General features: G+C 43.9%; 1 protein-coding gene across 1 annotated transcript; it reads left to right on the forward strand.

Moving 5' to 3' along the window:
• Positions 1-11019: 11019 nt before the first annotated feature.
• Positions 11020-24340, forward strand: LOC119824550. The gene is made up of 2 exons (XM_038344734.1): positions 11020-11152; positions 23427-24340. Exon 2 carries the CDS (start codon positions 23435-23437, stop codon positions 24338-24340), a length of 906 nt encoding a protein of 301 aa, XP_038200662.1. The 5' UTR covers positions 11020-11152; positions 23427-23434.
• Positions 24341-25086: the final 746 nt, after the last annotated feature.

Genomic DNA, 25086 nt, shown 5'->3' on the forward strand with positions numbered 1-25086 from the left:
CCTCTCAAGGGCTGGAGAGATGGAGAAATCAAGAGCACTTTCTATTCTTGGAGATCATCCTGATGGAGTTTAGGGCATGAGCAATGCCCTCCCCTGAGCTGCACAGGCCTGGGGCTGCACATGGTACACATACCAGCAGAATTTTAAATAAGGATTGGAGATATCATTCCTGTGTTCCAATCAGTTCCACAGCCATCGTCACAACCAGTGAGTCACTTCTCTATGACCTGAAGAAACAGCGGTTCAAGGCCAGCCTGGACTCCTGAAGCCTGTTGAGGGAAAGGGGACAACAGGAAATCTCGTGAAGGTTACAGGTGCTGGTGTGGCAGAAGTCTCCACGGAGAAAGGGGTAAAGTTGAGGGTCTGGAGTTGGCGTGTGGGGAAGGACAGGTGAGAAAGCAATGCTGTTCCCTCCCCCACTTGGCGGAACATGGAATGGTGGGCCACAGGGTGACACCGTGCCTAGAAGTGCTGGGGTTTGTGACAAGCTGGGGGACCAATCCCTGATGGGTTTTGACTGAGACTGTTTTGTCGAACAGAAAATTGCTTTACCAATGTAAGTGGATGATTGGAATGACAGCTCTTGTTCATGATGCCAATTAACCATGTTGGAAAATGGCTTTTGATAGGTTCTGTGGTAGTCTGAATGAGAACAGCCCCATAAGCTCATATGTTTGAATGCTTCCCCAGTTGAAGGCACTGAGAAGAAAGGATTAAGCGGTCTGGCCTTGGAGGGGGTATGTCGCTGGGAGAGGATTTTGAGGTTTCAGAAGTCCAAGCATTTATTCCCAGTTGGCTCCTCTTGCTGAAGATCTGGGTTCAGCTCCCAGCACCCACAGCATGGCCACAGCCATGTGTAGCTCCAGCTCCAGATCGGAAACTTCTTTAGGATTCTGTAGATACCAGGCTCACAAAGGGTCCACATACACAGACATGCAGGCAAAATACTAAAACAGAAATGTTTTCAATGTGCAGGATGTCGCCCTGAAGTGCACATAAGCCTTAGCTGTGCGTCGTCGTCTTCACTTTCTGCTTCGGTTTTGAAACCAATGGGGACGAGGTATCACATTCAGTAAAGTTAACTGAATGTGTCTGTATGCAGTGCCTCAGCCACTGAAGTGAGCTCTGCCCTTCCATGACTAGCTCATAATATCTTATTCATCATCAAAAACAAGCAATTTACAAAGAATATATGCCATGGGTAGATTCTTTGCTATAAAGGGAGTGTGAGTGAAAGTTGACAGCCTTAAGAAGAGTCTCTACTCAGGCATCTTTATCTAAAAATGTTGACAGCATTTGCTGCTCTTGCAAATTATAGTGATACTTTATGTTTGAATAAATAAAGCTTTCTTGCAGATCAGAGTGCAAAGCTAGCCACACTAGTCAACTATACAGACCAGGCAATGGTGGCTCATACCTTTAATCCCAGCAACCACACTAGTTAGCCATAGAGGCCGGGCAGTGGTGGTGCAGGACTTTAATCCCAGCACTAGAGAGGAATGTAAGTGGTAAGAGACAGGAACTCAAGAGTCTCAGTCCCAATCTGAGGTTCGGAGGCTTGCCCCTTTCAGTCTGAGCATGAGAGGAGGTGAGAACTCTCTAGTTCTGCTTTGCTTTTCTGATTTTCAGCTTGAACCCCTATATCTGTCTCTGGGTTTTTATTTGTGCTACAGCGAATGACCTGGGTTCAGTTCCCAGCACCCACATGTAGTCATCTGTAATCTCAGTTCCAGGGACCTGACTCTTGGTGCAAATACATGAAGCACACATACACATGCAGACAATATAATGATAAATTTAAAAAATGAAAACCCGCTGGGTGGTGGTGGCACATGCCTTAGTCCCAGCACTCAAGGCAGAGGCAGGCCAATCTCTGTCAGCTTTCTTTGACTCAGCCAGAGGTCAGTCCACCATGACGAAGGCATGGCAGGCAGCTGGAGTGGTGGGAACTAGGCAGTGCAGCTTGTGGGCTCAGATGTCGGGGATCCTGAAGCAGAGTTTGTGCTGAAAGAAGCCCTAACCTCAAAAGTCTTCCCCAGTAACGCCCCCTTTCTAGCTAGGACCCAACCCCCACAGAGGCCTTGCCAGCTGAGGACCATAGGCCTACATTTCAGATCTAAAGTATAACACCAATAAAGATTTTATTATATGTGTGTAAGTGTTCTTGCCTTCCTGGTGCCCTTGGAAGTCAGAAGAGGGTGTCAGATCCCAAGAACTGGAGTTAAAGTTGTGAGTCTCCGTCTGAGTGTTGGGGGTTAAACCACGGTCCTCAGGAAACCCGAGTGATTCTTGGCAGTCATGTCAGGTGATCACAGCTGCCTGTAACTCCAGCTCTGGGGATCTGATGGCTCTGGCCTGCAGGGACCCCCATTGCACTTGTGTGGATATACCTCCACACAGACACAAGTGAGTACAATTATGCATACTCTGTAAGGATTCATTTCTCTGTGTGTACATGTGTGTGTTGGTGACAGGTGCCTGTATTCACATACAGAAGCCAGGGAAGATGTCAGGTGTCCTCTATCATTTCCAGCTATTTCTTTGGGATAGGGCTATGTTTTTTGGCTGGGCTGGAAAACCAGCAAGCCTTAGTGATTCTCTCCAGTCTCTGCCCACATCAGTGCTGGGGTTACAGATGTGTGCAAAACATCTGGCTTGTCGTGTGGGTGCTGGGACCCAAACTCCACTGCTCACAGTTGAGTGCAGCCTCTGAGCCAACTCTCCAGGCCCCAGAACTTTTGATAAAAGCATTTGACTGAGGAGAGTCATCCTGCCACATTCCAAAAGATCTTTTAAAGTGTGGTGTAAAGGGATCCCTTACAGCAGTTAGAGAAGAAAAGATTAACCACACAGGCCTGTCCAAAGACACCATCTATTTTTTTTAAATATTTATTTATTATGTATACAATATTTTGTCTGTGTGTATGTCTGCAGGCCAGAAGAGGGCACCAGACCCCATTACAGATGGTTGTGAGGCACCATGTGGTTGCTGGAATTGAACTCAGGACCTTTAGAAGAGCAGGCAATGCTCTTAACCACTGAGCCATCTCTCCAGCCCCCGACACCGTCTATTTTTAAGGTGACATCTCAGAGCTGCGAAGAGTGGTGAGGTGCTCACTCGGTGAAACTGGGCGGCCTGAGTTGAAGTCCCCAAGCCCATTAGCGGAAGGAGGAAACCTACGTCCGCAAGTCCTCCTGTGCCTTCTGCGTGTCCTTTGTAGCACACAGACACAGATTCACCCCAAATAAGTAAGGTGTACTAAGATGTTCTCTAAAACTTTCTTCTCAAAAGGCCTGGTTTAGTGCTACATGCCTGTAATCTCAGTGTTCTGGGAGCTGAGGCAGGAAAATTAAAATTCAAGGCCTTGGGCCTGAGAGATGGCTGCCCTTCCAGAGATCCTGGATTCAATTCCCAGCGCCCACTTGTGGCTCACAGCTGTCTATGACAGCAGTCCTGTGATCGGATGCTTTCTTGTGGTATGTAGACATACATGCAGACAAAAAAACACCCACTTACATAATAAATTGTGGTGGTATTTGTGCTACAACGAACAGAGCTGGCCTGAGGGCCAGAGTGTGGAGCAAGCCACTAGCTAGTCAGAGAGGTCAGTCAGTGGTGGCACACACCTTTAATCCAAGAACTGGGGAGTGGACACAGGAAGGGCTATGGCTGGGCAGAGAGGAATATAAGACAGGAGGAGACAGGAGCTTGTAGCCAAGGCTGGCTTTGAAGTCCTGCATCTTCCCAGCTCAGCCTCTCCAAATCTGGGGTTCAGGATGTGTACACCGAGCCAGTATCCCTGCCTGGAGTAGGGTGCATGGAGGTGAGAACCCGATGACCACACCGCTGATTCTGTGATGGTTGATCCTGACTGCACCTGGGAGACAAGGCTCTGGTTTGTTGCTGCTTTTTGTTTTGTTTTGTTTTGTTTTGTTTTGTTTTGTTTTGTTTTGTGAGACAGGATTTCTCTGGGTAGCCCTGGGTGTCCTGGAACACACTCTGTAGACCAGGCTGGCCTTGAACTCAGAGATTCACCTGCCTCTGCCTCCTGAGTGCTGAGATTAAAGGTATGATCCACTACCACCTGGCCAAGGCTCTGATTTGTAAGGGTGTTTTTCACTATTTTGTTTTGTTTTGAGATGGGGTTGTTAACTAGTCCTAGCCATCCCTCTGTTGCCCAGGTTGGCCTTGAACTCACAGAGATCCTTCTGCCACTGCCTTCCAATGCTGGTAAAGTTGTACCCCACCACATCTAGACAAAGGTGTTTCTAGAGAGGTGTTTTATTTGTTTTTGTTTTAGATTTATTTATTTATTTATTTATTTATTTATTTATTTATTTATTGTATATGCATGATTAGTTTGCCTATGTGTCTGTACTTGCATACCTGGTATCTGCAAAGGTCAGAACAGAATATCAAATCCCCTGGATCTGGGTTAGCAATAGTTGTGAGCCACCATGTGGGTGTTGGGAACGGACAGAGTTACCGAGAAACCCTCTCGAAAAACCAAAATAATTAATAATAATAATTTTGAAAAAGAAAAAGAGAAAAGAAGGTTTTAACAGGAGAGTTGTGAGCGCTGGTCCTGGTGGCACAGGCCTGTCCACCCCAGCTACCTGGCATCCGACACAGAGGTTCTCAAGCTCAGTTCTGACCAGCCAAGAGAAGCACAAGGCTAGCCTGTGCAAATTGCCTGGAACTTGTCTCCAAATAAAGAGAATATGAAATGGGGACATAGCTTAGTGGAACGGTGTTCGCCTAGCATGTCTGAGGCCTAGATTCGACCCTTAGTGCCACAAAATGGCTGTGCATATACAAGCATTGAATTTCCCCTGTTATAGTCAGTTAACTAGGGTGCAAATGGATGCTTCCCATTGTATTTCCCCTGTGATTGTCAGTTAACTAGGGTACACATGCCCTCTTTCAGCCAGGTTGTGATCCCAGTATTCAGGAAGTTGAGGCAGGAGGACTTCCATGAGTTTGAGGCCAACCTGGGCTACAGAATACGTCCCTGTATGACACAGGCTCCATGTGTGTTTCTTAATTTAGACAAAAAGAGCACTGTGGTCACACTGAACATGAAAAGCTGCTTAGCTAGAATGTGAACGGGGTTTAGTTTGCCTAAATTTTAAGTTTCTTTCTCCTCCTCAAAGCACAAGACCGATTTTACTAGAGTTTAAAAGAAAACTCCCAGAGCGACAACTGTAAATTCCGTCAGCTGCCCACAAGGGGAAAAGGGTCCGGGAGAAGTGGGGTGCCATTTGAGTTACACAGGCGGTGAGTTCCAACACTTGGCAGGATGGGTGGGGGCGGAGCTCTAGAGAAAGAGGGAAGCTCCAAGCTTTGGGGAAAGCAGTGCTTTGCTGGATAAATCAGAAAACCGGTCAGACCCACAAAGCAGCACGGCCTGACTTAAGTTCCTAGGAAAGACTAACAAGTGTCCCCAGCCTGGGCTGTAATGTTTATCTCCTGTCTTCTTACGGAATTTTCACATAAAGAGTGGAGTTGGGAGATTTTGTAGAAAATACCCATGAACCCTTCAATTTGTGTTTTTTGTTTGTTTTGAGACGGGGTCTCTATGAACCTCATTGGCTGTGCTGGAACGATCCGTAGACCTGGCTGATCTTGAATTCACAACGACCCAGCCAGTCTCCTGAATGCCGGGATTAAAGGCGTGAGCCACCACTGCCGCCTGGCGTGACAGTGTGTGTTTTTGATGATTCTTGCTTGCCCTGCCATCCTGCACGTCTCCTCTGCTGCTGAACATTGTCTTGGTCTCTTGTTTCAGAGCACACTTCCCCTACAGTTTCTGCACACATATTATTAATTAAAGTTCAATATTTGCTTATTGTTTTCCTTTTTTTTTCCCTGGGGGGTAAAATTTGCATCTTGTGAAACGTTCCAGTCTTGGGCTTCCTGTTTGTGGTGGCACCTGTTCACCCCTCCCTCCCTCAGGTCGCAGAACACACACCCACTCCACCCCTCCTAAGGCCTTTGTTCAGCCACCATAGATCAGTACGTCTTTGTCAATGCTGGGAACCTGGGGATGAAGCCAGGGCGCACTCTGTCTTCCACCCGGTCTCCCCGATCCCAGGGGTTAGTTTTGCCTTTTCATAACTTGAACGTCATTTGGGTTCTTTCCATTTTTTTTTTTATGATTTTATGACCAAGATTCTTAGACACATACATAGGTTTTTGTTACAAGCCATACTTCTATATTTTCTCACACGAGAGTCGAATATGGGTCCTATTTCATTGAGAAAATTTCAGTCTACCTACATGAAAAATAAAGTGCCCTTGGGTTTGGGTCCCAGAGCAACATTTATCAGAAAGACTCATAGGATTCAGAAAAAAAAAAAGCTAATGTTGATATTATGTTTTATTATAATGTGTTTTAACTACTTTTTCCATTGTGATAAGCCAAAAATACCTGGTAACAAGCTACTTAAAGACAAGGAGGGCACATTTGGGCTTGCTGCTTAAGGGGAGCTATAGTCTGTGGTAGGAGGGCGTGGCGGCGGGAGGGCGTGGCGGCGGGAGGGCGTGGCGGCGGGAGGGCGTGGCGGCGGGAGGGCGTGGCGGCGGGAGGGAGAGCGTGGCGGCGGGAGCATGGGCAGCTGGTAAAAAGCAGAGGCTGCTTGCTGGCACTCAGCTCTCCTTGTTGAGCCTAGGACCCCAGCCCAGGAAATGGTGCCACCACACTCCCCGTCAAATGCTCACAGGCACACCCTAGTGTGTGCTCCTCGGTAATTTTAAATCCCAGCAAGGTGACAAAAGCACATATTAAAATCAGCAAAGGCAAAAGTTTTCACTCCGGGTGGAGTCTGCTTACAGAGTCTGGGCACAGGTCCCCTTCCTGTGACTTTTACATAGCCCTTGGTTCTCGGCGTCTTCACCCAGCCTCGGTGTCCCAGTTTTACAAAGTGGGTGGGGTTAGTCATGTGTGCATCTCTCCTCTGAGTGATGGCTTTAGCTCCCTGGCAGCTTTCTTCCAGGGATGTTACCAGGCAGGAGACGTCGCTAGCTTGGCAAACCTGGAATACACGAGATCTGAGAGACCTACCCTGTACACGTACGTCCCACCTGGACGCACTAAGTTTATGCTTAGCTTTTTTTTTTAAAGCATACATTCAAATTTCATGAATTTATTTATCTTTGGGTGGAAGCGTCGCTCCAGTCCCTGGCATCCATATATATTCAAAGACTCTGGAATGTTTGGATGGAAGCCACACCCCAGCCTCAGGCAACCATATACCCAAGGCAAAGAGTCTTCAGCCCAAGCCCCCTCCCCTGGGTGTTGCCTCAGTTCAGACTCTGCCCCCAAGAAAACCTGCCAAATGATGACCCCTCCCCAGAGATGCTCAAGACCACTCCCACAGGGTATTTAACCTGCCCCCCAGAGAACAAAGGCATTATTTTCAGTCTTCCTTTCTGTCTGTGGGGAGGGGGGCTGGAAAACCATCTGAGAGCGTTTGTATCCATTAAACCTGGGCTTTTTCTAATCTTATTTGATTTGATCTGATAAGGATTATTGCATCGGTGGAGAAGCTTTTTGGAGTGCAGAAACTTTTCAATTTAGTGTTTATATGGGCTTATATGTGTGACTGCAAGTACCACAGTGAACGTGTGGAACTCGGAAACATTTTTTGGGAGTCAGTGCTCTCCTACCATGTTTGCCCCTAGGATTGGGGCAACAGACACGTTTACCATGGCCCCTTTCCCGAGCCACGTCACTATCCCGGTCAGGCTCCCTCCCTGTGTAGCTGAGACTAGCCATGAACTCCCGATCCTACCTCCAAACAAACCGCTGGGATTAGAGGTGTACAGCATCAAATCCAGTGTTTGTATTGTTTTTTGTTTTTTTGTAGGTTTTTTTTTGTTGTTGTTGTTGTTGTTGTTTTTAGATACCGGGTTTCACTTTGTAGACCTGGCTGTGGTTCACCAGCCATAGCCTCCTGCCAGAGTGCTGAGATTACAATCATAGCTCTAACCAACTTTTCTTTGTCTTTCTTTCTTTCTTTCTTTCTTTCTTTCTTTCTTTCTTTCTTTCTCTCTCTCTCTCTCTCTCTCTCCTTTCTTCCTTTCTTCCTTCTTTCCTTCTTTGTTTTGTTTGTGTTTTTTGAGACAGGTTTCTCTGTGTGGACCTAGCCCATCCTGGAACTCACTCTGTAGACCAGGTTGGCCTGGAACTCAGAGATTCGCCTGCCTCTGCCTCCCGAGTGCTGGGATTAAAGGCATGTACCTCCACCTCCTCACTCTAACCAGCTTTTCTTTTAACAATTATTTGTCTGAGGACTACTTGTGGAATTCCATCTTCTCCTACCATGTAGGTCGCAGGGATTGAACTCAGGTCATTAGGCTTGATAGCTGCTGAGCAACCTTGCCAGTGGAAAACCTGCTTTTCAGTGCCTTGCTGCATTCCTATCAGTATATGGAGGTTCCTTCATCCCTGCCAGCACTTGTTGTGATTACTGATTTTTTTTTCTGTTTTAAATTTAGGTCACACTAGCCAGACATAGTGGTGCATGCCTTTAATCCCAGCATCCAGGAGGATCTCTGAGTTCAAGGCAAGTCTCGTCTACAAGACCAAGTTCCAGGACAGCCAGACTACACAGAGCAGCCCTGTCTGGAAACAAACAAAATAAATGAATAAAATAAATTTAGGTCAAACTAAATTTCCTTCATGAAAAGAGTTGTCTTGGTATAACATTGTGGGTTCAGGGTTTTTTATTTTTAAGATTTATTCATTTATTATATATATGTATATATACACATACACACACATACACACACACACACACACACACATATATGTATATAGTGTTCTGCTTGCATGTTTGCCTGCAGGCCAGAAGAGGGCACCAGATCTCACTATATAGATGGTTGTGAGTCACCATGTGGTTGCTGGGAATTGAACTCAGGACCTCTGGAAGAACAATCAGTGCTCTTAACCTCTGAGCCATCTCTCCAACTCAGTGGGTTGTTTTTTGTTACTGTTTGTTTTTGTTTTTGTTTTGAGGCAGGGTCTCCTGTAGTTCAGGATGGCCTAAGATTCCTATGTAGTCCAGGCTGGGTCTTGAGCTCCCAAGGCAAGTACGGTCATGTCCAGTCTGAGATTTAGTTTAATTATTATTTTAAACAGGCACTCCTATGTAACTCAAGCTGACCTCAAACTCGTGATTCTCCTGTCTCGGCCTCTTGAGACTGGGTCTTACTATGTATCCCTGACTGGCCTGGAACTCACTAAGTAGCCCTGGCTACACCTGCCTCTGCTTCCCAACTGCTGGGGTTAAAGGCATGGACTACCATGCCAGGCCATACCTGGTGATAGTTTCAATCAAACAGCCCTGGTTGATACTTTGAGACAGAGCGCCCAGCTAAACCTGGACTTCTTTCTGATCCACACATAGTGAAGGAAAACATGTACGTGTTTTAATTATTATTATTTTATTTATGTTTTTCCAAGACAGGGTTTCTCTGTGTAGTCCTGCCTGTCCTGGAATTTGCATAATAGACTAGTCTGGCCTGTGTAGTAATATTTTGTTTATGTTTTAACAAAGTTTGCCTGAAGGTCAGAGTGCAGAGCTAAACCACAAGAGGCCAGGAAGTGGTGGCTCACACCTTTAATCCCAGTACTTGGGAGTCCTACGCCTTTAATCCCAGCACTAGGGAGATTGCTGGGATTAAAGACATGACCCACCATGCCCAGCTCATGAGTATTGTTTTAAATTATTTAGAAGATAAGTAGTTTAGTTATGCACTCATAAATAACTAGTGGAATAATTATCTACTTTTATTTTGTGGATTATGTTTCTGACTTTATGTCCTTTGCCTAACTGAGGGATACTGCTGGTGGGTTGAGCATTTCCCAGCATTCATGAAGCTCTGGGCTTGATCCCCCAGGACAGGATGTGTGTGTTGAACAGGACTGTGATCCTAGCACTTGAGAGACTGGGACTGGAGAATCAGAGCTGACACAGGACCATGCTCCTAACTGTTTGGGAGGCTGAGACAGGAAACTCACTGTGGCCTCAGGAGTTTGCTGTCAGCCTAGGCAGCACAGCAACATGCTATTTCAAAATCAATTAATTAAAGGAAAAAGTCAGGCGGTGGGTGGTGGTGCTCTCCTTTAATCCCAGGACTCACGAGACTTGTGGATTTCAGAATCTGAGGCCAGCCTGGTCTATACAGTGAGTTCTAGGACAGCTGGAGCTAAATAGAGAAACCCTGCCCCAAAAAACAAAAAGTGTGCCTTTAATCCCAGCATTTGGAAGACATAGGCAGGTGCATCTCTGAGTCTGAGATCAGCTTGGTCTACATAGTGAGTTCTAGGACAGCCTGGTCTACATAGTTCCGGATAGCCAGACTATACAGAGAAACCTTGTCTTGAAAAAACAGAAAAAAGTGGGGGAGGACACCATATTTAATAAGAAACATAGGGCTAATGGGATGACCTGGGGTAAAGATGATTGACATCAATCCAGATGGCTGAGTTCGAATCCTGGGACCCACATATTGAAGGAGAGAATCAACTCCCAAGAGCTGTCCTCTGACCTCCACATGTGCACTGGGTACATGCACTCACTCACGTACACACACACACACACACACACACACAAATTAAAACAACTCAAAATTCAAATGATTCAATGAAATATTGATCTTTATTACATGTATGTGATATATATATATATTCAAATATGTCTAAACTCTAACACCTGCTCTATGACATGAAGTACCTGGATTCCTTTCTACCATCCTCCCAACTTACTATCTACAGGCTGGAGAACACTCAAAGACTCAAAGTTAAACACTTGACAGAGAAGGCAAAGCAATGCTGAAGAGTTCAGTTCCCACATCCATTTGGAGTCCTGAAATAAAGACATTGTAGTCGCTTTGGCTGAGAGGTTTAAATTTAGATGACAGTTTAACCACGGAGAAATGTTTGTCCCATGAGTCAGATGTCCATAGGGCAGGGTTTCCTTTTGGCAGGGTCTTCCTTACCTACTGACCAGAAGAAAATGTTCCCCCTCTGCTAATCATACTGGAATCTCACAGAACAACTGTTGAGAGAACAGGCTTGCCATCAGGAAGCAGGGCAGAACTGTCAGTCTTCTGGGATGAAGGAATGAGATGAAGACAAGAATACAGGTATTTATTTATTTATGTTGGTTTTTCGAGGCAGGGTTTCTCTGTGTAACAGCCCTAGCCATCCTGGAACTAGCTCTGTAGACCAGGCTGACCTCAAATTCACAGAGAGCTGCCTGCATCCGTCTCCCAAATGCTGGGCTTAAAGGTGTGCACTACCACTGCCTGGTTTCAGAGCATTTTTACGGACTGGAAGAAAGGATTTGTAGGGCTGGGGAGGAGCTAAGTGTTAGAACTCTTACTTTCTGTGACCTTGGCTCCATTTATTCCCAGTGCTGCTACTGGGGAGGGGGCCCTAAAACAATTATCTTTTGAGACAGTGTCTTAGTTAGGGTTTCTATTACTGCAAAGATATACCACGACCACGGCAACTCTTACAAAGGAAAGCGTTTAATTGGGGTGGCTGGCTCTTGTAGACCAGACTGGCCTCGAACTCACAGAGATCCGCCCACCTCTGCCTCCCAAATGCTGGGATTAAAGGTGTGCGCCACCACTGCCTGGCTCAATTACATCTTTACTAGCTTTTTGGTTTTGATTGTTATCTCTACTGCCTAAGCTTAGCTGTTCTTGAACTTGCTCTGTAGATGAAGCTGGCCTCAAATTCAGAGGTCTGAGAGCCTTTGCTTCTGGAGTGCTGGGATTAAAGGCATGTACCCACACCTAGCTCTAAACTCTTCTTTAATTCCTTTTCACAAGATGAAAACTTAGCTGGGTAGGACCTTGCCCTGAGGTCATCACTCCCTTTATTCAATTTCTTAATCCATTCATCTCTTTGAACACAGGATTTAGCTTTATTCCACTTCCTGGTGTCTTTTCTCAAATCTGTACACTTTGCATTTTTATTTGCTCAACCTGCTCCTTTTCATTATATATTTTCATTAGTGTTACTACTAGTAACTCCCTGACAGAGTCTATACTAGGATGATTTAAGATTTCCTCTGCCATCGGAATTAATCCAAAACTCTTCACTTTAGTCTCAAGCAGAGTCTTTGGATAAGGGCAAAAATCAGCCACATTCTTCATCGAAATATTATAAGAACAATCTCTACGCAACATACTGTAGTCCCATCAAAGAGTTCCGCAACAGCCTAGAATGGAGGATAACAAAGATTTATTTATTTGGGGATAAACAGACAGTAAGGGTAGCAATCAGTAGCAATCTGCATGCGCTGGAAACTGGAACCAAATCCCACAGGAAAAAAAGGGGGCTATGCATGCTTTTTGTCTGCACTTATAGTACATGAGACCACACCCAAAGTGGGCTGTTATCTTAAAGGCTATTGACTGAAAGAGTTCCCTCATCAACATACTAAATTCTGCTCCTCTGAAACGTCTTGATCCTCAAAGTTCAAATCACTCTCAGCACACTGTCTTCCAGGCTCCTACTGTATGGCTCATTAAACAGTACTTACAGCATTCCACTGCTTTTCTAACCCAAAGTACCAAAGTTCAAATACCTCCAAACAAAAACATGGTCAGGCCTAACACAACAGCACCCCAGTCCCGGGTACCAACTTGGTTAGGTTCTCTGTTGCTGCGCAGTGACACCATGACCTCAGCAAATCTTATACAGGAAAGCGTTTAATTGGGGTGGCTGGCTTACAGTTCAGAGGCGCGGTCCATTCTCATCCTGATGGAACATGACTGCTTGCAGGAAGACATGGTGCTGGAGAAATAGCTGAGTGTCCTACGTATTGCCATGCAGGCAACAGGAAGCAGACAGAAGTACTGAGTGTGGCTTGGGCATACATGAGACCTCAATGTCTGCCCCCACAGGGACATACTTCATCCAGCAAAGCCACACCTCCTAATAGTAGCACTCCCTATGAGCTTATAGGGCCAATTACATTCAAACTATCACAGACAGGATCTCAACAGTGTAGCCCTAGCTGGCCTGGAAACGCAGATTCACCTGCCTCTGCCTCCAGGGTGCTGGGATTAAAGGTGTGAATCATCACACCTATCTCAATTAAGCCCCCTTCAAACTTAACTTCTCTCAGCGTGTATGTGTATGTGTTCCTGTGAGGGTTTGATTGGAGGAGCACGCAATTTAAAGAATGATCACATCACTGAAAAAGTCTCCCCTTCCTTTAGAGCTTTTCTTTTTTGTTGTTTTGTTTTGTTTTGTTTTGTTTGGCTTTTGAGACAGAGCATCTCTGTGTAAGTTTTGACTCTGGCAGAGTTTTCCATGAAGCAGCAAATTTCAAAAACAGTTCTGCCTAAATTGGCAGTTTGTCAGTCACTTTCTTACGTATCCTGCAGGATGTCTGGCAGACAGGAACCCCAAAGAACCATTTCACTTTTAGGCAAGTTCAGCAGTCCTCTCTCCATGGGTCCTGCATGTCCAGCTCACACAGCATAACACCAAGCAGTCCAGGCAAGAGCAGTTTCTTGTCCAAATGACTAGCAAACTCTGTAAGAAATTTCTTCAATGCCCATCTTCCTCTTGAAGTAATTTGTGCTGCCAGGATCAGATGTGTCTCATGTCCTAAAAAGTCCTAAGTTATTTAAATGCCATATTGTAAAGGTCTCTGAAAGATTTGAAGAATACCTATCTAACTGAACTATATCTCTATATATCTAGAAAACAAACTAACATGATTACATACTTGACTATTACAGATGATTATCTATTACCTGTATTTCTTAAGTATACATTAAATTTCTAAATGAGCTGCACAAACACAATTCCTTAATCAAGAGCAAAAATATACATATAATAAAATTGACCTTAAATTTGTACCAATAAACCAAGATCAATATCAATGCAAACTGTTCATCTCTTTATAGCATATCCCCCCATAAATGTAAACAAACTTTTATAAACAATATTTGAGAATTTGGGCATAGTTTTTCTCAAAACTGCTTTCTGCTTTTCGTTGGGCAAATTAATTTTTGGGGGTGTTTATGGAGACCTTTCGGGGGTCTTGTTCCATCAAGCCATATTACTCTGGAAGGATTCCATAGATTCTCATCCTCTGGGGAAACAAAAGAATAACAACTTTTCCAAAGCAGCATATCCTTAGACTCAAACTTTGAAGTCAAAACCTTTAAAACACATATGTTGGTTTATCTTAGCAGTCCCCAGAATCAAATGTCTCTCTGCAGTCAAAAGATTCAAAGAAAACTCAATAATATGCATAATCCAGACTCTCTGTATATATTCCATTTTATGTGGCTTATTTTTCTTATTCTATTACTTTTTCTCTGCCATTTCTAGAGTTTTGAAAGTTGCTTACAATACACTTCCTGTTTACTTAGGTAATATTATATCCTTCTGGAATCTTTGATGGAATTGAAGAATAGATAGTTGTAATTATAGTTTTCCTTAGTTATGATAAAAGAAAATAAATATAAATATTATAACTATAATTCCTGCTTGATACCTGTTTTGTTACATGTAATTTTACTATTTTAAAGTTAAAGCTTTCCTTTTTATTTAAACAGGAAAAAGGAAATGGTGTGTGTTGCAGGGGAGGGTGCCACTTGTTGGTCTCAGCCACCCAGAACCGAAATAACCACACGGAAATTGTATTAATTAAATTACTGCTTGCCCATTAGCTCTAGTTTCTTATTGGCTAACTCTTACATCTTAATTTAACCCATCTCCATTAGTCTGTGTATCACCATGAGGTCGTGGCTTACCAGCAAAGTTCCAGCACATCTGTCTCTGGCAGTGAATCCATGGCATCTCCTGACTCTGCCCTTCTTTCTCCCAGCATTCAGTCCAGTTTTCCCTGCCAACCTAAGTTCTGCCCTATCAACAGGCCAAGGCAGTTTCTTTATTCACAGCACACAGCGGGGACTCCCACAGGTGTGGGAATCCTTCTGTATATGTGTTGCTTTTGTTGGTTAATGAATAAAGAATCTGGCAGGGCAGAATAGAGGTAGGCAGGGAAAACTAACCTGAATTCTGGGAGAGAGAAGGCAGAGCCAGGGAGGCTCCACGTAGCCTCAAGAGTGGAAAGACATGAGCTGCCAGCTGGAACCTTGCCAGTAGGCCTCGAGCCTTGTGGTAAAATATAAAATAATAGAAATGGGCTAATTTAATATGTAAGAGCTTACTAGGAGTATGTTGTAGTGAGTGACCAAGCAGAGATTTAATTAATATAGTTTCTGTGTGATTATTTCATATCTGAGTAGTTGGAAACAAATGAACAGCCTCTTACAACAGCTGGCCTCAAGCTCAAAAACATAAAGTGGCCAGAGACAGCTACCCGTACAAAGCTGCCTGGCAAGTTTAAGGTTTGGCTCATGGGGTCAGAGAATGCTACAGGTGCCTAGTGAAGCCAGACCAGACTGAAAAACCTCTAAACAGCTTATAGTGTATTTAAAATGTGCATGGGCACTTAAAAAAGAAAAGAACAGTATGGACAGACATAGGAAAAATTAAATAATGTTTTTGTTTTTTGAGACAGGGTTTTTCTGTAGCTTTGGAGCCTGTCTGGGAACTAGCTCTTGTAGACCAGGCTGGCCTCAAACTCACATAGATCTACCTGCCTCTGCCTCCCAAGTGCTGGGATTAAAGGCATGCACCACTACCACCTGGCATGAAAAATTAAATAATTTAAAAATAGTCTGTGAGTTCGAGACCAGCCTGGTCTACAAGAGCTAGTTCCAGGACAGGCTCCAAAGCTACAGAGAAACCCTGTCTCGAAAAACCAAAAAAAAAAAAAAAAAATAGTAAAGTAGGCTGGAGAGATGGCATGGTGGTTATGAGCCCTTATTGCTTTTCCAGAGAATCCAGGTTCAATTCCTAACACACACATGGTTACTCATAAGTGTGCGTAAATTCAGTCTCTTGGTGATCTGACACCTTCACACCATTGCACATAAAATAAAGTTTAAAAAAATAATAAATGGATCCAGAATTAGGGCCCAGCTCCCATGTGGTGGCTCACAATAACCAGTAACTACAAATCCAGGGGATCCAACTCCTTTTCCTGGTTTTTGTGGGTACCAGACACACTTGTGGTATTCATACATACATTCTGGTACTCACACATACACACAAAATAAAAATAAATAAATTCTTAAAAATAATTTGCCCATAAAAAATTAATAAAGTTTTTATAGAGAGAGTAAAATAATATAAAGGAAAATAGCCATGTAGAAATAGGAAATACACAGGGAATCTGGCTCCTTTGTTGCTTTGCTGACTTGAATTTTAAATGCTGATGAACAAATGGCAGCTGCTGAGAAACACTAGATTGTAAAAGGGGCTGCTGAATTAAACCAGTTTAGATAATCCAGGGATGTCTTTTTTGTTTTGCTTTTCAAGATAGGGTTTCTCTGTGTAGCCCTGGATGTCCTGGAACTCACTCTGTAGATAAAGCCTCAAACTCACAGAGATCCACCTGCCTCTGCCTCCCTGAGTGCTGGAAGTAAAGGCAGCAGGGATGTCTTAACTTAAAATGGAAATCAAAAAATATATTGCACTAGGAAAGAGGTTATGCCTTTGTTTCTTTGGGAAATGAAAGGCTGTGGATTCCTTCAAGTTTTATAGAGAACAAGTTTAGCCAAGGGAGACCTCCTAAAAAATCTTGGCTATGGGCATAAAGAGATAAACCAGGAAAGACTGCAAGACAGGGGATGGATATGCTGATCCCTGTGTGATGTGTGGAAACCTATGCAGCTCCTTTAAAAATGTAATCCATAATTAAGAAATGCAGGTTAGTAGTTAGTCATCTATAATAATCAAACTTGTAGTCATATTAGGTATGCTTTCAAGGTTAAACATATATTTTAGAGGGACAGGTGATCTTCAAATGCTTCAGAGACCTACAGAATATGACATTTAAGATGTTTAATAACCTAAGGTTTTTATGACAGTGAGACACCTCTGCTCTTGGCAGCCACCAAACTACTTTACAAAAGGATGATGAACATCAAAGAACCCCTATATGGAGCTTGCTTTCATTGTGACAAACCTAGCCATTTGGGCAAAGTACTGTTCTTGCCTTGACTGTTGACAGTATACCATCCAAACTGGACATACAGGATACCTAGAACAACAACTGCTAAACATTGCCAAGACAAGATGGGATAATCCTTCAAAATTATTGTTTCATAGGAAAGTCTGCCAGATGGGAAGAGTTGGTTGAGCAGTTAAGAACGCTGGTTGTTCTTCCAGAAAACCCAGGTTCAAGTTCCATATGGCAGCTCACAACTGTCTATAACTCCAGTTCCAGGGGATCCAACACCCTCATACAGACATACATGCAGGCAAAACACCAATGCACATGTAATAGGTAAATAAATCTTTTTTTTAAAAAGTCTACCAGGTATTCTAGGTTTATATGCCAAAGATGGATGCCCCAATGTTGTAAAGAAACTTTGGGTGAGTTTAGGCAGCCAGATGTCTCTATAGTTTCTATAGTTTTGAAAGTAGTTTGCAATGTACTTCCTGTTTACTTAGATAATTATAATCCTTCTGCAATCTTGATGGAGTTGAAGACTAGATAATTAAAGTTACAGATTTTCTTAGGTATGTTAGAAGGTAAATTCAGTACAGAACTTTGGATTCACCAAAAAAGGATAAATAATGGAGTTTTTTTTTCTGGAATTGCCAAATACAAAAGGACTGGATTGTTGACTGAGTTTTCTGACCTGCTGTTTCCGGCAGTTGTTAAGTCCCAAAGAAATCAGAGAAGTTTACATTAATTGTAAACTGATTGGCCTAGTATCTCAGGCTTATTAAGTCTTATAACTTATATTAGCTCATAATTCTTGTCTGTGTTAGCCACGTGGCTTGGTACCATCTTAGGCGAGGTAGTCACATCTTGCTATCTTGTTTTTCTATGACTGGGTCACAAATGCAGACTGAATCCTACCTCTACCCAGAATTCTTGTTGCCCCACCTCTACTCCCTGCCTGGTCGACCTGCCTATACTTCCTGCCTGGCTACTGGCCAATCAGCGTTTTATTGAAAATAATACAAGAGACAGGATAAAGACCATTGTCCCACAGCACTTCCCCCCCTTTTTTTTCAAAACAAGAACTCTGAATCTAATATTCTTTGTTTAGCATTTCTCCTGGCTATTATCCATAACAACTTGTAACCAACATTCTAAGCAAAGGAAAATATCCATAGTCCATTTTTGGGGGGAATGTGGGCATAGTTTTCCAGGCTACTTCCTGTTGATTGGAGGCACTGATAATCTTACAGGGACCTAAAGAAAATTTAGAATTATGGTCAAGCCCTGACTGGAAAATTCTGTGAGGCTTGATCATCTCAGGCAGCAGTCTTGAATCTGTTCTGGATGTAAAACTCAGACATTGGAGCCATCCACTCCTATTGGAGATTTCTCAGGAGGTCTTCCTTGATTAAACCTAATTTTTCTTAACCTGGAATGAATCCACAGCTTCTCATTTCCTGTGGAAACAAAAGCAAAACCTCTTCTCCAAAGTAACATACCTTTTGACTTCAATTTTGAAGTCAAGGCATTTTTAAAATACCTATCTTGGATTAATTCAGCAGCATTTATAGACAAGTATCTTTTAGCAGCTGTTGCTTCTTCCTCAGCATTCAAACAATTGAAAGAGGGTTGGAGAGATGGCTCAGAGGTTAAGAGCATTGCCTGCTCTTCCAAAGGTCCTGAGTTCAACCCAGCAACCATATGGTGGCTCACAACCATCTGTAATGGGGTCTGGTGCCCTCTTCTGGCCTGCAGAAACACACACAGACAGAATATTGTATACATAATAAATAAATAAATATTAAAAAAAACAATTTAAAGAGAACATAATAACATACAATATCTAGACTATCTGTGTATTTTCATCTTTATGTGGTTTTATTTTAACCCCTATTTCTTTTATTTCTATTTTTAATTTTTGGCTTTTGAGACAGGGTTTTTCTGTGTTTCTTTGGTTGTCCTGGAACTCCCTCTGTAAACCACGCTGTCCTGAACTTACGGAGATCTGCCTGCCTCTGTTTTCCAAGTGTTGGGATTAAAGGTGTGTGCCACTACACCCAACTACTCTCTTTCTTTCTTTTTTATTTTAAGGACTTTATCCTTTTTTTCTTTTCTCTCCCAAGCCTACATATATTTTTTAGCACACATTTGGAAGTTTTCTTCATCTTTGAATCTCTCTTTACTGTATATCTCTTTTTTTCTGACCACATGAGTATTTGATTTGCTAAGCTATATGGCTAGTATTAAAGTTGCAACTTTGACGGCTGGATCTACTCCATTTCTTAGCTTTCTGACAGTCTAACCTCATGGCAGAGGTACTGGCTGGAGCAATATTTATTGCCACAACTCTATTGCGTTTCAAGGTCCCTGCCACCACCAAAAAGTATGTAGTCAGCGTTTTATCAACACCATTTAAGTGTTTTGTGACAGAACCTCTTAAAAGAGCTGCAAGATTTTGAAGCTAAAGCTGAGTCAGGAAGCCTCTCTTAAATGAGAGCTCTTGCCTCTAGCAAGCAGAGCCCACCCGAGAAAGTGCTGCTATCAAGAAGCCATGTTTAACACTGTTATTTTGTGTCTAAAATTACTTCCCAAGCCCTCTCAGGCTTTATGTGGATGCAGTTGTCCACACGTTGGGCACCATTCTGTTGACTGAGTTTCTGTCCTGCCCAGTCTCTGCGGTCATTAAGTCCCAAAGAAATCACAGAGGTCTACATTAAAACTATAAACTGATTGACCTACTATCTCAGGCATCTTATTAACTTTTATAACTTATATTAGCTCACAATTCTTATCTGTGTGAGCCATGTAGCTTGGTACCTTTTCAGAGAAACAGTCACATCTAGCTATCTTGCATCCTCTATTGCTGGTCATGACTGCAGACTGAATCCTTCCTCTTCCCAGAATTCTCATTGCCTGCCTCTACTTCCTGCCTGGCTACTGGTCAATCAGCATTTTATTAAAAATAATACAGAGACAGGATAAAAGACCATTGTCCCACGGCACTGGATATGTAATGTAATTCTTACTTGATAATTGTTCTTATTGTATATAGTTTTACTATGTTAAAGTTAAAATATTTTTTTATTTAGACAAAATTGGGATATGTTGTGGAACAGAGTATTTGTTTAACTATGCAAAGCTATGTTGCATTTGTTTGTACTGCATTTGCATAAATAATGTAAATTTATGCAAAGTATGTAAAAGTGTGTTGCTTTTGTTTATGCTGTATTTGTAAAGATGTATTGCTGTTTCAACTTGCCTGCCTAAAGCACTTTATTGGTCTAAAAAAAAGCCCAACAGCCACTAGCTAGACAGAAGAGGAATAGGCAGGTCTGGTGGAGAGAAAGGGGGCCAGCACAGTGGGGGGGCAGCACAGCCGGGGGGGGGGGGCAGCCTAGCCTGGGGCCAGCACGACATACAGACAGGAAGGAAGTAGGAAAGCAGGATGGACAGTCCATAGTTGCCCCGGGACAGCACACAGATAAACAGAAATGAGCTAAGTTAAAAAAAAAGCTAGCTAGGAACAAGCCTAAGTTAAGGCTAAGCATTCATAATTAATAATAAGTCTCCATGCCGTGATTTGGGGTTGGCAGTCCAAGAAAACCTATGACAGGGGAGGACTTATCCAAATGTTTAAGTTGCTGGATGTGGTGGCTCACACTCGTAACCTTGGCACTCCTGAAGCTAAGGCAGAAGGAGACAGAAGTTTGAAACTACAGCGAAAGATCCTGTCTCAAAAAGAAAAAATAAGAAATAAAGAGTGAATGAATGCGTCAGAAGTTGAGGTCTGGGTAAATGTCCCAGCAGGCACATATCAAGGATCAGTCAACAGTGCACAGCAGTGTTTTAGGAAGATGTGCCTGGAGGAATGTCAGGTCATGGAGGAACCCAAGAATAATGCTATATTATCTGTTCTTTAATAAATAAAGCTTGCCTGAAGGTCAGAAGGTAAAACAGCCACACTAGTCAGCCATACAGGCCAGGGAGTGGTGGCACACACCTTTAATCCCTGAACTCAGGACACAGAGGCCCAGGGATCTCTGTGAGTTCAAGGTCTCCCTGGGCCACACAAGATTGAATCTGTCTAAAAGGGAAACAGAGCTCACAAAAGGTGATCCCAGCATTTGGGATTATACACCTTTAATCCCAGCACTAGGGAGGTGGAGACAGGAGTGATAAGGCTGGGCAGAGATAGGAATATAAAGAGGAAGAGACAGGAACTCAGTGGAGTGTGGAGTCTGAGGATTCATGGGGACAGGATCTCGCCCTTTCGACAGGACTGCAGATTTGGTAGAGGTAAAAGGCTTCTCTAGTGGCTGGCTGTTTTGCTTTTCTGATCTTCAGCTTGAACCTCAATATCTGTCTCTGGATTTTTATTATTTATGCTACACCCAAACTCTTTCCTGTCTGTCTTTGCTTCCTTGAGGGGAGCGTTTCCTCTTGGATCCTCTGGAGCAGAGCTTGGGACCAGGGGCTGAAATTCTGAACTCACATGAGCCTTCGTCCTCAAGAGTGCAGCATCTCAGAGACCATGGTGCTGTGATGGAATGGCGACTGGCATCGGTCTGACACCTGATCCTCCCTTCCCATGAGCGCTGTCTACACAGGCTGCATAGCTACCATGGCCCTAATTTTCCAGCCCAGAGACTGGGCTGGGCTTTTCCTTTCCCCAGCTCCTTTGATTTCTAAATATAACCCAGCCATTTTGGTCACATGGCCCTTTTTGGCCCCTTTTGGAGAGCAGAACTTCCTTCTGCTTCCAGTCTGAGCCCCTTTCTTTCTGTCTCTCTCCCTTCTCCCCTCCTTCGCCCCTCCTCTCTCTCTCTCTCTCTCTCTCTCTCTCTCTCTCTCTCTCTCTCTCTCTCTCTGTCTCTCTCTCTCTCTCTCTGTTTCTCTTTCTCTCTCTCTCTCTGCCTCTCTTTCTGCTCTTCTCCCTTCTCCCCTTCCCCACTTTCCCTTTTCCCTCCATAATCCACTAAATAAATACCCACTTTCTCTGCATGGCTTGCTTACCCTCTCTGTCTTTCACCTGCCCTGCGGCTCCGTGCCTGGGACCGGCTGCCTTCGTGGCCCCCGTGGCCTCATGGTCCGCCGTGGCCTCATGTCCCACCACAGTCTCACTGCCGCCACTCGGGGACCTGCAGCGGTTTGCCCTAACACTTCTCCTCACATGGCATGGCTCAGTGGCTGGTCATGCCTGCTCTAGACTCTCCCGGATGTCTCTGCCTCTGCCTCTGCCTCTGCCTGTATTCTCCCTTGTATCTATTATAAAAACCTCACCCCTTAGGAGCAGTAATGTCCTCTTATTTTCTTCTTCTTCTTCTTCTTCTTCTTCTTCTTCTTCTTCTTCTTCTTCTTCTTCTTCTTCTTCTCCTTCTCCTTCTCCTCCTCCTCCTCCTCCTCCTCCTCCTCCTCCTCCTCCTCCTCTTCCTCCTCCTCCTTCTCCTCCTCCTTCTAATTAAGAAGCCACTCCGGTTGGGTGGTGGTGGCACAAGCCATTAATCCAAGCACCCGGAAGACAAAGGCAGGTGGATCTCTATGAGTTCATGGCCAGCCTCATCTACAGAGCTAGTTCCAGGACAGCCAGGGCTACACAGAGAAATCTTGTCTTGAAAGACGAGAGAGAGAGAGAGAGAGAGAGAGAGAGAGAGAGAGAGAGAGAGAGAGAGAGAAAGAGAGAGACTCTCAAAAAAACTAAAAAGAGCGGCTGGAGAGATGGCTCAGCGGTTAAGAGCCTGCTCTTCCAAAGGTCCTGAGTTCAATTCCCAGCAACCACATGGTGGCTCACAACCATCTGTAATGAGGTCTGGTGCCCTCTTCTGGCCTGCAGACATACACACAGACACAGAATATTGTATACATAATAAATAAATATTTAAAAAAAAAAACTAAAAAGAAGCTGGATAGCTGGCTCAGTAGTTAAGAGCACCTGTTGCTCTTGCCGTGGACTCAGTCTTGGTTCTCAGCACATACATAGTGTTCTTTCCTTCTTTCTTTCTTTCTTTCTTTCTCTCTTTCTTTTTTTCTAGACAGGGTTTCTCTGTGTAGCTGTGGGTGTCTTGGAACTCAAGCTGTAACCCAGGCTGGCCTCGAACTCACCGAGTCCACCTTCCTCCACCTCCCAAGTGCTGGGATTAGAGGCGTGTGCCTGACTCATAGCGTACACTTTTAAATGTAGGCAAAACATTCTTCCACAAAAAATAAAAATAAAATGCTAAAAAAGGTTAAAAAATGCATATCTGGGTCTGTGGTGGAAAGTTTTTGTTCTACAGAATTGGATAAAAATATGCATATCTGGGAGGGCGGGGTCTGGCTGCGTGTGCTCAGTGAGAGCAAACGTGTTCCTTTTGTGCTTGCAGGCTGCAGCATGGACTTTCGCTCCGCCCGACGAGCTGTGCTTCAGCTGCTCCGGACCACGGCTCCAGCAGAAGTCCCGGCACTGCTCCACTGGATGAGAACTACTCGGGATTTTGACGAATTCACTCAAGATAACAATGACATTGTGCTGAAAAACATAGCCGATGACCTTCGGAGCTGTTTGCCCCCAGAGGCTATGCTTTGCTCGGAACAGCTAGCCCTCCAAAAAATACAACAGCAGCCAGAACCCACGGTTCACGTTGATGCATTCCTTTATGATGAAGACTTTATTGATTCATTATGTGAGGAAGGAAAGATGAGCAGACACTACTGTACCGTGTGTGGCTCGCACCAAACGGCGCCTTTGGGCTTTATTTCCCATTCCTTCTCACTCGCGGAGCTGAAGTTCCTCTATCATCACATACTGCCCGACCTGTCGGGAAAGGTCTTGGTTGACATTGGCTCCAGACTTGGCCCAGTCCTTTACGGGGGCTACCTTTACAGCTCAGCAGCGCAGATCTGCGGAGTAGAGCTGAACGGAGACTTTTGCCAGTTGCAGGAAATGATCGTCGAAAAATACCAGTTCAGCGACAGAATAAAGGTGCTTCGTGCGGATATCTGTACCCAAGGTCCGCTTCTGCAGAGTGCTGATGTCATTGTAATGAATAACGTCTTCGAGTATTTTCTTACTGAGGCTAAACAGGCCAGTGCCTGGGACTACATCATTCATCATGTCAGAAAACAAGGCTCACTGTTAGTGACAGTACCAAGTCTCCAAGAATCTCTCTTAGGTCTTAAGACTAATATGCAGCTGTCCTCCTGGGTGGAAGAGATATCACTGAACCTTGATGTGTGCCAGCAAACGGACATTGACAGAGAAGCTCTTGAACAGATTCATGTGTATAAGGTTCTCTAGCACTGAAGTAACCCTCTGTGCGTGGTATGATAATCCATTTGCTTTGTGTATTCTCTCTAAGTTTTAGCTATGATGCTGTACCTGTAAATCATTGCATATGATTGTACACATTCAGTAGTGTAAATGGATATAAATAAACTGTGTAATAAGATAATTAAAATATTTATATGAAAAATATGCATATCTGGTAAGGGTTAGTTCTACAGAATTGGATGAAAGACTAACTTTATTGCTCATTTTAAATTTACATGAATCATTTTTAATTTTTGAGACTGGGGTCTTGACATTACTACAGACACGTACTACGGAGCCTGGCTTACATATAATCATCATCAATATTTCAAAGAGGAAATTTTTATGAGTTTAAGCCAAAAGCAGATTCTTTGAGCCTCTAATTTAATAAAGAGATCAAATGATTAACTCAGCAGGGCAAGGTGGTGCGTGCGTAGAAGGCCAACATTTGGTTAGCCCTAGACACAGCAGCCAGGACATATTTCATGTAACTCTCGTGGGTATTGATGGGTAGCTATCATCAGTTACATTTTTGAGGTGAAATGAAGGGAGGTACCACAGCTAATCGGGGCGCAAGCAGGCAGCCTCATCCCCAGGAGCTGAGGCTAGTTCCTAAAACTCTCTTGCATGTGTGGGGTAGCCACAGAGGGTGACGATGCATACCTCACACCAGACAGACCAGAGTGATACTTGGCACTCCACAGCCCTGGGCAGGGCATCCAGGCAGTGACGGT

This window comes from Arvicola amphibius, chromosome 10, assembly GCF_903992535.2.
Source record: "Arvicola amphibius chromosome 10, mArvAmp1.2, whole genome shotgun sequence".
In the NCBI taxonomy this organism is placed as follows: domain Eukaryota; kingdom Metazoa; phylum Chordata; class Mammalia; order Rodentia; family Cricetidae; genus Arvicola; species Arvicola amphibius.